The sequence below is a fragment of the Halichoeres trimaculatus genome, unplaced genomic scaffold (assembly GCF_033239565.1).
Source record: "Halichoeres trimaculatus isolate MK-OKI-2021-1 unplaced genomic scaffold, fHalTri1.1 fHalTri1_scaffold_10, whole genome shotgun sequence".
NCBI lineage: Eukaryota > Metazoa > Chordata > Actinopteri > Labriformes > Labridae > Halichoeres > Halichoeres trimaculatus.
The window spans coordinates 5,711,484-5,724,579 of NW_027437187.1; the positions used below are offsets into that span (position 1 = coordinate 5,711,484).

At 46.5% G+C, this 13,096-nt stretch overlaps 1 protein-coding gene across 3 annotated transcripts in view; it reads left to right on the forward strand.

Moving 5' to 3' along the window:
* The window catches only part of LOC141796122 (uncharacterized), a 68,763-nt gene that overhangs the window by 10,094 nt on the left and 45,573 nt on the right, over positions 1-13,096 (forward strand). For all 3 annotated transcript variants that reach the window (XM_074677065.1, XM_074677064.1, XM_074677066.1), the window contains exons 7-8: positions 593-3,919; positions 8,504-8,559. In XM_074677065.1, coding sequence (XP_074533166.1) covers positions 593-3,919; positions 8,504-8,559 — 3,383 coding nt within the window. The remainder of the gene's footprint in view (positions 1-592; positions 3,920-8,503; positions 8,560-13,096) is intronic.

The following is a 13,096-nucleotide window of genomic DNA, read 5'->3' on the forward strand; positions in this document are numbered from 1 at the left end:
CACTTGAGAAACAGCAGATTTTAGCACTTCCACAATGTCTCATATTCTCAGACCGGAGGTTGCCGCTTGGTTTTGAGGTGTTGATTTGAAGTCTTACAGCTGGTAAATGTTGGTCCCATGTTCTCTTTCTTCGAGCTCTGATTTTGGTCTCCTCCAGCAAATGCTCCAATGTTAGCCTCATTTCCACCAAGTGGTTCAGTTCGGTTCGTCTCAGTACAGCACATATTTTGTGGGATTTTCTTTGAAAAAAACCCAGGCGGGTCACCAAATTACATGCCATCTCACTTTTTGGTACCCTTTTGTTGGGGTGCCAGACAACCTGGTCCAACCCCAGAAGGTGGAGCTAGAAATATTGTGCTGCTATGATGTCACACTATTACGTAGCTGACACAGCTATCAGCATCCAGCCCACACGCCTTCATTGGCTGTGGAAATGCAAACAGGATCAGGCTTTACCGATCCAACCCGTACCAACCCGTACAGATCCGTACTGGACCACTTGGTGGATACGGGGCTGTTGACACCGCTGATCAGACTCTGAACACCCAAAGTTTGTCTAACTCACGTCTCCTGTCTTTCTTGTCTCCTTCAGGAACCATGGGTCAGGAACAATCCCAGGATCCCCAGGAGAGCCAGGCAGAGCCAGACGGGCCAAGTCCTTCTGATACAAGTCCTGAGCCTGGCCTGAAGTCCAGCCCTAAGTCTCCAGGCGCCGAGAGGAAACCCCGCAGAGTGCTGTGGAGGGACGGAGGCTGGATTGGAAACATGATGGGATCTGCCCCAAATGGACCAGAGGAAGAGATGAAGACGGTGTGGTACGAGGCGGAGGATCCGCAGCTGAGGGTCAGCGAGAGCATGGATTTGGTGTCCCAGTCCATTTGGTACGACTGTGACACCCAGGATCAGAGGGAAGGTGAACAGCTGGAGCCGGCAGCAGGAGAGAACACAGACGGTGATCTCAGCTCTCCCCAGCTGCTCCAGCAGGCTGCAGATCTTACTCAGCCACATGCTGCTGGAGCAGCGCCAGCCCTGTCACATGGGCCTACTGCACAAAGACGGGAAGGACACGCATCACAGAAAGAGGAGGAAGTAGGGCCGGAGTGTAAGGAGGAGGAGGGCAGCACTCGCAGCAGAAAGAGCTCAGAAACGGCCGACAACGAGGAGACGGAGGGCAAAGGCAGAAAGAAGAGGAAGAAGAAGAGAGGGAAGAGAGGAGGCACGGAGGCCAAACTCAGCTCCAGCTCCAGCATCGAGTCCCAGAGTCAGACTGAGACACAGAGAGAACCAGGGACAAACCTGAACCCAGAGGAGCAGACACAAACAGGAAGGGCAGACACTCAGGCAGCACACAGAGAGGAAGCTGAGGGGGACGCCATGACTCTACCCAGCCAGACCCAGACTCGGACCAGGGACTCCCACGGACCTGAAAGTAATGTCCCGAGCTCCTCTCCTCCAGAGATCAGTCTGACAGAGCACAGCAGGACGGATCGTTCTGGAGAAACACCTTCACCCACGTCGGAGGCAAAGGACTGCCACAGGCCTGAAACCTTCAACTCCAACTCCTCTGACGCTCCAGGAGGACTACCAACCCTGCAGCCGCCGGGAGAGCTGGGTTTAAGGGAAGATGACACCCAGGGCCCACAAACTGAGAAGAGAGCAGAGATAAGAGCTCCGTCAGAGGAGGAAGACCAGTCTGCTGTTAGTCAAGAGTCCGCTTTGTTGGAATGTACCTCTCCACCATCCACAGAGGACTTGTTTCCTGAACAGAACACACATCACACACAGCCTGTGGACTCAGACAAACCAGGACAGCCTGTGGATCCCGTGGGGAGACCTGCAGGATTTATGAACTCTGAGCGTCCTGCAGAGGCGGGGGGTCTGCCATGTGGACATACAACGGATGTGTCGCCACTTCTTACAGGGGAAGGAAGGGTCGAGACAGCTCCCAGGGAGTGTTTAGAGCATTGTTTGGCCTCTGAGATGCTGAGAGATCAGGAGCAGGAGGAGGAAGGGAAGAATGAGCTGTGGGTCGGAGAAGAGGAAGAGAGAAAGGAGGAATCAGATGGAGACAAAGAGCAGGCGTACAACCAGGAGCTCGCTGCTGCAGCCGTAGCAGTTGTTACTGTAGCAGTAGCTTCAGCCGTAGCTAGCATAGAGCTGAGCCAGCAGCTAGCAAAGAGCGCAGCACAGTCTGATCCCTCACAGCGGCTTTCACAGCTGATGAGCTCAGAGCAGAGTCAGGAGGTAGCTGCTGAGACAGGAAGCTGGCTATCAGAGCAGCCGCACAGCAGACCCCAAGCCAACCCTGAAACACCACAGACAGATCCTCCTGGTTTCACAGAAGACCACCAGGCACCAGGGGCTCCACAGGCACAGGTCTTCAGGACCCTTCAGTCTGACCACAAACCTGAGGACCAGACTCCAGCTGAGAAAGAGAGTCCGCCCCCCTCTCTGGTCACGGACACCGGACAACAAGTCCAGCTGCAGGTAGAGAGTCCGCCCCCCTCTCCAGTCGCAGACTCAGGACAACACACAGAGGACCTGAACCTGTCCTCACCTGTCTCTGAGGACAGCAGAGACCTCAGCAGTCAGACAGGTCAGAGGGATCAAACCATGACTGTAAACCATCAGGGGACAGAGGAGGAGCCAGGTCCACAGCAGCTGGAGGTTCTAAGTAAAGACCAGCTGCCTCCACCCAGTCACAGTCTACTAGATCCTTCACCTGGGTCTGATCCAGGTCCCACTCATGACTCTGATCCTTTATCTGACTCCGATCCTGGTCTTCCCCATGGCTCTGATCCTCTACCTGACTTTAATTGTGGTCCTCCCCATGACTGTGATCCTTCACCCAAGTCTGATCCTGGTCTTCCCCATGGCTCTGATCCTCTACCTGACTTTAATTGTGTTCCTCCCCATGACTCTGATCCTTCACCCAAGTCTGATCCTGGTCTTCCCCATGGCTCTGATCCTCCAGCTGACTCTAATCTTGGTCCTCTCCTTGACTCTAAACCTTCACCTGAGTCTGATCCAGGGCCCACTCATGACTCTGATCCTTCACCTAGGTCTGATTCTGGTCCCCCAAATGACTCAGATTCTTCCCTTAAGTCTGATCCATGTCCTCCCAATGACTCCGATCCTTCACCCAAGTCTGATCCTTGTCTGTCCCATGGCTCTGATCTTCTACCTGAGTGTGATCCAGGTCCTCCCCATGACTCTGATCCTTTACCTAACTCTGATCTGGATCCACCCCTCTTCTCTGATCCAGATCTACATCAGAAGGACTCAAATGCTCCAATGGAGGTACCAAATGGTGAACTTCAGACATCCCAGTCACCAGCAGACAAGAGGCTTGACTCTGTGGATGTGGACCATACTACAGAGGGCAGAGTCTCTGTGGATTGTGGAGTCTCTGAGGATCCTGGTGTCTCTGTTGATCATGAGGTTGCTGTGGATATTGACAGTCCTGCAGGGGGTGTGGATGTTGGGGTCTCTGCGGAAGTGGTCGATGTTGGCGTTGCGGTGGACATGGTGGATGTTGGCATCTCTGCGGACACGATGGATGTCAGTGTCTCTACTGACAAGACGGACATTGGTGTCACGGCAGACACGGTGGATGTTGGTGTCTCTGCGGACACGGTGGATGTTAGTGTCTCTGCGGACAAGATGGATGTTGGTGTCTCTGTGGACACGGTGGATGCTGGCGTCTCTGCAGACAAGATGGATGTTGGTGTCTCTGTGGACACAGTGGATGTTGGCGTCTCTGCGGACACAGTGGATGTTGGTGTCTCTGCGGACACAGTGGATGTAGGTGTCTCTAAGGACACGGTGGATGGATGGAGACAGAGAGAGAGGACTAAGACAGGAAAAGAAGAGGAGTCAAGAGGAGAGAAAGATACAGTGGAAGAGTCGACTGAAGCAGGTAACTATCCTTCACCTGAACACCACACACCACATTTTGTCCTCCACAGAAAAAGAGGAGCTGAGTGCTGTCCTCATTTAAAAAACAGGGTTAGTAAGAAACCCAAACAGCCTACAGAGGGACACAGGTCAGCCATCAGTGGATTCACACTGATACTCTGCTCATATTCACCAGGTTTCAGAAAACTCTTTGGACTCAAAGGTTCAGTCTGTAACTTTTTTAATTTCTCTTTATAAGAACAGACACGTAACTGTCAGAGCAGGAACTGTGTGTGTGTGTGTGTGTGTGTGTGTGTGTGTGTGTGTGTGTGTGTGTGTGTGTGTGTGTGTGTGTGTGTGTGTGTGTGTGTGTGTGAGAGAGAGACAGTTGTTCATCCGGCTTCACTGTTTGTATAGGGCACTGTATCCTGGCAACCTGATGATGTCATAGAGGCTTAACAGTCGACAGTGAAATAGAGGATAACTGAGAAATAAGACTTTGTGTGTGTGTGTGTGTGTGTGTGTGTGTGTGTGTGTGTGTGTGTGTGTGTGTGTGTGTGTGTGTGTGTGTGTGTGTGTGTGTGTGTGTGTATGTGTGTGTGTGTGTGTGTGTGTGTGGTTTGGAGAGGAACTTGACTGTGATTGCTCTGCAGTGTTTTGCATGGTTATGAGGAAATGTCTTTGTGAGCCACAGACTTGGTGAACATATTTCACATGCTGACACACACACAGGCCAATCAGCAGGCAGAGCAAGTGAAGCCCCGCCCCTTCCCTTTCACAAACCCACCTTTATGTTTATTTCTGAAAACAGATTCTTATAATAGTGTTTCTTACAATCCACCTCTTCTCTAGTAGTCCTGAGCATACAGAGCTGCAAGAGCTTTATTGGTTGACACAGCTGTCAATCATGACATCACATCCTCTCTTTTTATGATATTAAAGTCAACCTTTATAAAAACAAGCACTAAATCAAAGTTTGTGTTACATCAAACAGAACAGTAAGAACGAAATTTAATGACAGAAACCACATGAAACTTAATGTTTTGGCTTCACTTTAGGAGAGCTGTTGCATCCTCCATTTATTCAGTCCACAGAGTGATTGTTTTATTCTGGTCACAGCGATGTTATCAACAATGAGCACAGAAGATGAACCTTTAAAGTTTGATATATTTACTTAAGTTTTCAGGTTTTTAGAGGAAATATCTGGAGACAGTGGCTGAAGAAAGCACCTCCTGATGGATGATGATGTTGTGAGTTTAATAAAAGAGACTTTAGGTGATACAGCTTAGGGAGGCCCAGATATGAGGTCATTTAGAGATCTCAGGAGCTGCAGGAATAAAGCTGTTGATGATCTCACCTTCAGTGTGGTTTTATCGTCTGATGAATGTCACAGAAATAAAAAGAGGAGGAGCTTTGACCTACCTTGCAGAGGACAGGGATAAACAGTGAGCTCAGTATGTGGTTCTGCTGTGATTCAGTTTGTAGGCTCAGGATTTGTTTACTGGCCTGTAACTTCATAGCTTACAACACACAGATCCTGAACTTTTGATAGCTGTGAATGAATGGCTCAAATCACCTCCACATAACACAACTTCTGATACTTAGTTTCAAAATGTGAAAAGAAGAAATGGGAGAAAGACAAAAAAAACAAAATGAGAAAGCATTTTATTGAAAACAACAATTAAAGTGAAACAGTCTGTTCATGAGCTGATCAAAAGTTTAAGACCACAGCTCAAAAAACCTGAAAACCCCTAAAATAGAAATCAAAGTATGAAAAACAGTGGCTTCATGGAGGTTGATCCACTGTCTGGACCTGGTGTCCATTTCTGTAAACGTCCCTCTCCATCCATCCCCAAATGTTGTCAGAGTGATTTAGATCAGGGGAACATCAGGATGGTCCAAAGAGTGAGCTGATTCCTCTGGAAGAAGTCCTTTGTCAGGCGCCCATTGTGACCTGCAGCGTTGTCCTGTTGAAAAACCCAGTCATTCCCACACAGACCAGGGCCCTCAGTCATGAAGGAGGCCCCCTGCAACATCTCCACAGAGCCAGCCGCCGTTTGACGCCCCTGACCAACCTGAAGCTCCATTGGTCCATTGAAGGAAAAAGCCCCAGATCATGATCATCTCCAGTGGGATCTCCTGGTCATGTCAGTAACGTTGAAGCCATCAGGAAGTCAAGGTTCAGTTTTTCTCCTCAGAGAATCAAACTGTCTTCACCTTTCAGTGTCCCATGTTTGCTGCTCTCTGAAAAAGTCCAAACGGCGAGTTTGTGGCGTTGAAGGAGACGAGGACTTTGAAGACGTGTTTTGTTCTTGAAGCTCTTCTCTCTCAGATGCTGTCTGATGGTTGTTGGGCTGCAGTCAGCTCCAGTAACAGCCATAATCTGGGTCATGGATTGTCTTGTGTCTTAACAAACAGCCAAATGTAAAATGTTTCTGGGTCTACCTCTGGACCTCTGCCATCAGGAGGTCATGACAGTGAATACCTGGCAGAAAATCACACTGAATCCACATATGCTACAGATTTTGTTTTTTAAAGGGTGTGGTCTAAAACTTTTGATCAGCTGATGAACAGACTATTTTACTTAAATTGTTGTTTGCTATTCATTGCTTACTCAAATAGAGTTGTCTGTGCAGGGTCTTCCCTCTCTGAGAACCTGTATTCTAAATGAGGCTGTGTTAAGTTTTTCTCCCTTTATTGACGAGACAGCTGAGGAGAGACCACAGAGGTTTAGAAGTGATGAGGACCACAGTCTGACACAGATCTCACAGGAAGTGGTCTCTGGATGATGTCGTTTAGTGTGAACACTTGAACTCAAAGCGGTCTGATCACCCAGGAGACATAATAACAGCTGGTGCGAAGGTCTTCTAATAGAATCAGAGAAAGAACTTCAAGAAAAAGATCTTAAATTGTTTATTCTCTATAAACTGAGGAGAGTTAGCATCCAGTCACAGGGTGCAACTCTACGTGGATTTATTTTTCCACCTCTTCCAGGCTGTGGGGCTGGTCGGGAGCCGCTTTCCATTTCACCCTCTCATTATCTAAACCAGAGACTCCACTGACTCATTTCACCCTGCACAGTCATGCTCATCCCAAACATTTCTCTCAGTCCTGTAAAGGTGAACGCGCTTAGAGACGTCTTATTTCACAGCGTGCTGAGCGTTCTGAGTGAGGCCTCAGTGTCTCTCGGTGTCTCCCTCATACTGGGCAGAGACAGTTTGGGGGAGACACTGAACACTGGTTCAGGTGTAGCGACACATTTCTTTGTGGTTAAGTTTTTCTGACCATGCTCACTCCCACCTGCCTGTCCAGCCCTTTGACTTCTGAAAACATGAACTCAGCCTGTTGTCCTGCATGTGATTGACATGACATCACACTGTGCCCGGCAGAAGGCATGTGGACATTAAAATCAAACCCTTGTGGCACATCTGCCTCTTTAATGGTCTGTGTCCAACCAGGCCAAGGTGCTTCTCATTAATGTAAAACACTGGGGTCATGCTGTTTACATACTAAAGAGCCCTTTAGCAAGACACTGAACTTCAGACCGCCCCCTGCTGGCTGTGCCAGTGGTGTGTGGATTAGATTAGTGTTAGATTGTATCATGGAAAACGTGTAGGTTACTGTGTTGCATCAGGAAACAAATGAGCTCCAGGATGTTGCTTCAGATGGTCTACTTTAGAACATTACACATCCTGTTACTGTTTGAGATACACACATCATACGACCTGTGGTTAAATGATCTCTGCTGCAGCTCTGCTCCTCAATGTGAGACGAGTTGAGCTCAGACTGCCGGGACAAAGTCAGTCTCTGATATAACTGTAATCTGATGTCATTCATACATCCCCCTGAGTGTATATATAAATCACTAGAATGGAGGCACATATGACTAATGTCTCCTGGTATTATTATTAGCCTTCATTTAACCTTTATTTAACCAAGTAGATATTTCTGAATCTTCCTTTGGGATTAAGGGTTAGTTATTATTGAAATATATTCTATTCTATTCTATTCTATTATAAAAAAAAAAAAAAAAACATTGAGAGTAGGATCTCAGCAGCAGCAACTCTCATAAAAATCTGTCGCCATGCTGTAATTACACTATTATTACACTGTAATAATGCTGTTTTAACACTGTTTTGTGCTATTGTCATGCTTTATAATTTTATTATTACAATGACATCATGCTAGCATTTTACTGGCTTTACGTTGTTACTGTGCTAGTATGACACTGCGATAATAAGCCCTTATCTTGCAGGTAATAAGCAGATATTTTGCTCATCATGTTGGCTCTTTGCTAGCATTAAACTGCTATTCATTGTTGTTATTTTGTTAGAACACTGTTATTTTGCTGAAATTATGCTGTAGTTATGCTGTTACACTATTAACATCCTCTTATTATGTTGTAATTACACAGTTAATGTGTTATTACACTGTATTAATTGTTCTTATGCTGCCATATTGCTAATATGTTATTACACTGTTTAATTTATGTTATTATGTAGTTATTACAGTGTCAATACAATTTTATTGCATTGTTTTAACTATGTTGTAATGCTGTAAATACAAGGAACTGTACTTTAATGTTTTTTTTTCCACCCCTATACAGATGAAGACAGCTGCGAGCCAAGCAGGAGAACACAGGACAGCACACACACTCTGCTGGTGAGTTTGGGACATAGTGAACAGCATCACAACATCTTTAGCTCTGTAGGATACAATGATCACAGACATCACACAGTTAACAGACTCTCTCTGCAGACAGCACAGAGTTAACTGATCTTCCTCTTTGTGCTGATTGAAAACATGAAGTCTAACTCAGAACGGAGGAGTGAGCTCACAAACACACCGCAGCTGTTTAAAGCTGCCTGAAGATACACATCTGAGCCTGCTGGCAAACACACACATACGTATACACACACACACAGAGGATCAAATGGACTTACATCCTCACTGCTCTGCACAACACATGAGTTTAGATCAGACCGGGTCAGACCGGGTCAGACCAGGTCAGACCAGGTCAGACCGGGTCAGACTGGGTCAGGGTCTCCCATAAATCCTGGACTTATGTCTGATGGTGACTCTGTGGTCGAACTCATGGAGCAGTGGGTCACTGGAGGAACATGGGAACCTACAGACCTGAACCTGGGCCTCAGATGGTCCTGCTCTGGTTCAGCTCCATGATGTCAGAGCGTTAAATACACAGGAAGTGTTGTCATAGCAACAAGTTCTCAATCCCTCATGTCTCTTTAGTCTTCACTCAGAAGAGATTTCAGTTTGAAAACTGAGAAAGATTCAAACTTAGACTGATGTTCATGAGTGTGTTGCCCCAGTGCATTGTGGGGGAAGGGGAAGGGCTCTGTCACAGAAGCTGATCAGTTTTTATTATGGATCAGTTAGTCTACATAAGAGAAGCAGCTCCTACAGCTGTGTGAGGATTTTCTGAGGTGGGACTCGCAATCCTCTGCTGACCCCTGCTGGTCACTGCAGGTATAACCCCTTCCAGATGTTCTCTGTTGGTCTCTGTTTTTTTGTTTTTTTTTGTGTTTTTTTTTTGGTGGTGTTTTGTGTTCTTTTGCAATATTGATTACAAAATCCTGCCTTAACAACTGTTCATCTACATTACTTCCTCTACTTCATATAAGCTCCGCCCACCGGGATCTCTCCATCTCAGGGAATAAGGAGGATATAAGTAACAGAAACATCGAACCCACTAAAATGCAGTCCCCAGAGTCCATACAGGGTTCCTATGGGTTTAATTTTCTTTTTTCCACCATAGATTGACACTCCAATCAGGATTTCTCAGTGTGTGCTGGTTTTGGCGCCCCATGTGGACAGAAGTGTCTCTTTGCTTGCTTTAAATCTTTGATAGGAGGTGTTGGTCTGAGTGTTTCTGCAGAGCCAAAAGGGTGTGTTAGTAACTTTTTTGACACTTCTCTGCAGAAATATGTCATAATCACTGAAAGATGCATCGGGTGAGATGTGGCAGGACTGAGTCAGGGGTTTCCTGCTGCGGTTTGATCCACAGAGGAGGCGTCAGAGTGAAGCTCCACATGATGAGGAGCAGCTTTGATCAGACACAGAGGTGTGACAGGTCAGAGTTAGAGAGACCACGTCCAGACATAAGAGCAGAAAACCTGTTTACCCTCTCTCTGTACACAGCAGCACAGTGTGTGGAGGGTTGGTTTCTCTGTGAGGGACAGATGTGAAGGGTGGGGTGAGAAACAGAGGGAGGGAGGGAGGAATGGATGCCCTGAAGGAAAGAGGGAGAGCAGAGCGGAGAGCTGGAGGGAGGGGCTGCTGCTCTGAACAGATGTGGGCAGAGCGGCTCATTTTCCAGCCTAGCAGCAGCAGCAGCAAAGACGTGGACTGTACCGGACTGTGTGGACATGCGGGACCTGGTTTTTCCTCAGGATTCGTAGTCTCTTTAGCTCTACACTGTGAACCTCTGGGTGAAGGGAAGCCTGCGTGCTGACTGTGGCTGATCTGGGGGACAGAAATGTTTGGTTCCAGATGATTTGCTGTCCTCTGCAGCGCGCTGAGCTGCTGCTCAGATGACATTTTTCTCCCTGGGAGCTCCACCCTGAGCTGAGGTTTGTGTTTGTGACGGAGCAGAAAGAGGAGTGATGGGTCGGCCTGTGTGCTAGTGTGTGGACACCTTGCTGCTGCCAGCATGTATGAGAGACACAGGAGGAGGTACAGCTTCTGTGCCAAGGGGGAGACCACTGTGGATGTGGTTCTGATCAAGGTACGACCACGCTCCCTGTTTCCTCCTGTTTTCTTTTTTTCTTCATTTAAACTTTATTCAGCCCTCCCTGCTTTTCGGCTGGGTGTGTCGTAGTTTTCAGAGGCAGCTGCTCGGTCTGTCTGTGTGATCACATCTCTCTGTCTCTGTGTCCGAGTCTTAGAGAGTGAAATCAGACATGCTGTGTTAGATCTTTGTGTTTATGCAGACTGACATCCTTCTTTTCTGCTCTCCACGCTGAATGAAAATGTTTCAGACCTACATTTCCCAGCATGCTCAGGGCAAACAAACACATAACATTGCCATGGAGACAGTGGGTGTTGTCTTTTTTAGCTAACGTGGCTCGTCAGAGGAAGACACGTGAGAGGTCTAATGAAACACAACAGCATCTGTTTTATTTTTGTACTGTAAACGTTTTCTGTCAGTGTGCTCTTAAACATTCAAGGGGGTTCATGTGCGGCAAATAAAGGAAAACCATGGCGTGCTACACAGTGATGTCAGAGAGAACAGCGCTGAAGATCAGGAAAGTTTATCAGGCACAAAAACAACAACAAACATGTCAACAACCTGTTTCAGATTCCTGAAATGACTGGATGAGTGAAGTAAATAACCTGATGAAAACACTGATTCATCCTTAACAGGAGAAATAAGACAACCTGATCACTCATCATGTCAGATCGCTCTCGTTCCCCTTCTGCCTGTGGACGCTGTGGTAGCAACATTAGCTTCTGTTAACATGCTAAATTATTCAACTAAACAAGATGGAGGATATGAAATCAATATCCTGTTCTGTAGACCCAGCTGGTCAGAGTGTCTCCTGTTGTTTTACTCCAACTCATTATCTACCGCTAAAGGATTTAAGACTTCTTTTTGACCGTTCTTCACTTCTCATCATGAGTTGAATTCTGATGAGTCTGAGGAAACGTTTCTTCCTGAGCTAACACAGTCGTTAGTGAAGGCAGGCTGAAGGTGTCAGGGTTCAGACTGAAGGTTTCAGGTGGGGATGAGTGAGTACTGGTAGCAGAATCAGGCCAATGCCAGCCTTTCTTCAAGGTATCTGTACTCGCAAAGGCTACCAACATCAGCAGCCGGAACTCAAGAGAAAACAAAATCTTACATTAAGTAAGTCCTCCTCTCCAGTAGTTACTGCTACTTGCTGCGGTTTAACACCACGGCATATATGCCTCAGGTCCTTTTCAGATGACTTGAATGAATCAGGGAGTGTTAACTTTAACTGCTTTATTTTGCACCTCAGTTTTCTGTAAAGAATACTTAAACTCTGGCAGTTGCTAGTTTAATTTTGCACTTAAGGTAATTTATTTTAAAGAAAAGTGAACTCGGACACAGATGTTCGTTTTATTTTGGACTTAATTGCACAGTGACTGTGCTGACTTAGTTCAAAATGATCTGACATTGTTAATTGAAATTGTATGTTTCAAAAGAAGAAGTGGCAGCTGTACTCAGTACGGGTGAGTACTCAAGAGGGTCTAAAATAAATTGAAATGAAACATCCCTTGTTCCAGGGTACAGACTGAAGGTTTCAGGGTTCAGACTTAGGGTTTCAGGGTTTAGACCGGAGGTTTCAGGGTTCAGACTTAGGGTTTCAGGGTTTTGACTGCAGGTTTCAGGGTTTTGACTACAAGTTTCAGGGTTCAGACTGAAGGTTTCAGTGTTTAGACTAAAGGTTTCAGTTCAGACTGAAGGTTTCAGTAGTCGGACTGAAGGTTTCAGGGTTTAGACTTAAGGTTTCAGTTCAGACTGAAGGTTTCAGTTCAGACTGAAGGTTTCAGTTCAGACTGAAGGTTTTAGGTTCAGACTGAAGGTTTCAGGGTTTAGACTTAAGGTTTCAGTTCAGACTGAAGGTTTCAGTTCAGACTGAAGGTTTCAGTTCAGACTGAAGGTTTCAGTTCAGACTGAAGGTTTTAGGTTCAGACTGAAGGTTTCAGGGTTTAGACTTAAGGTTTCAGTTCAGACTGAAGGTTTCAGTTCAGACTGAAGGTTTCAGTTCAGACTGAAGGTTTCAGTTCAGACTGAAGGTTTTAGGTTCAGACTGAAGGTTTCAGGGTTTAGACTTAAGGTTTCAGTTCAGACTGAAGGTTTCAGTTCAGACTGAAGGTTTCAGTTCAGACTGAAAGTTTCAGTTCAGTCTGAAGGTTTCAGGTATAGACTGAAGGTTTTAGGTTCAGACTGAAGGTGTCAGTCTGCCCCTCCCGTCCAGACATGCCCCCTGTCTGTCCTCCTCTGTGTGTCTGTTGTCCTGGCCCAGATTACTGGTCCAACCTGACCTCTGTGGACTACTGTTTGTCTGTTATGACAAAGATAAGTTTCCAGTCTGAACCAGTTTAAAGATCTTAGCTTTTCTTGTGCCATAGTCACTCTTGTGTTTCTTCTACTTGTGGCAGCAGTAGCTCAGTCCATAAGGGACGTGGCTTGGTAACCAGTGGGTTGCTGGTTCAA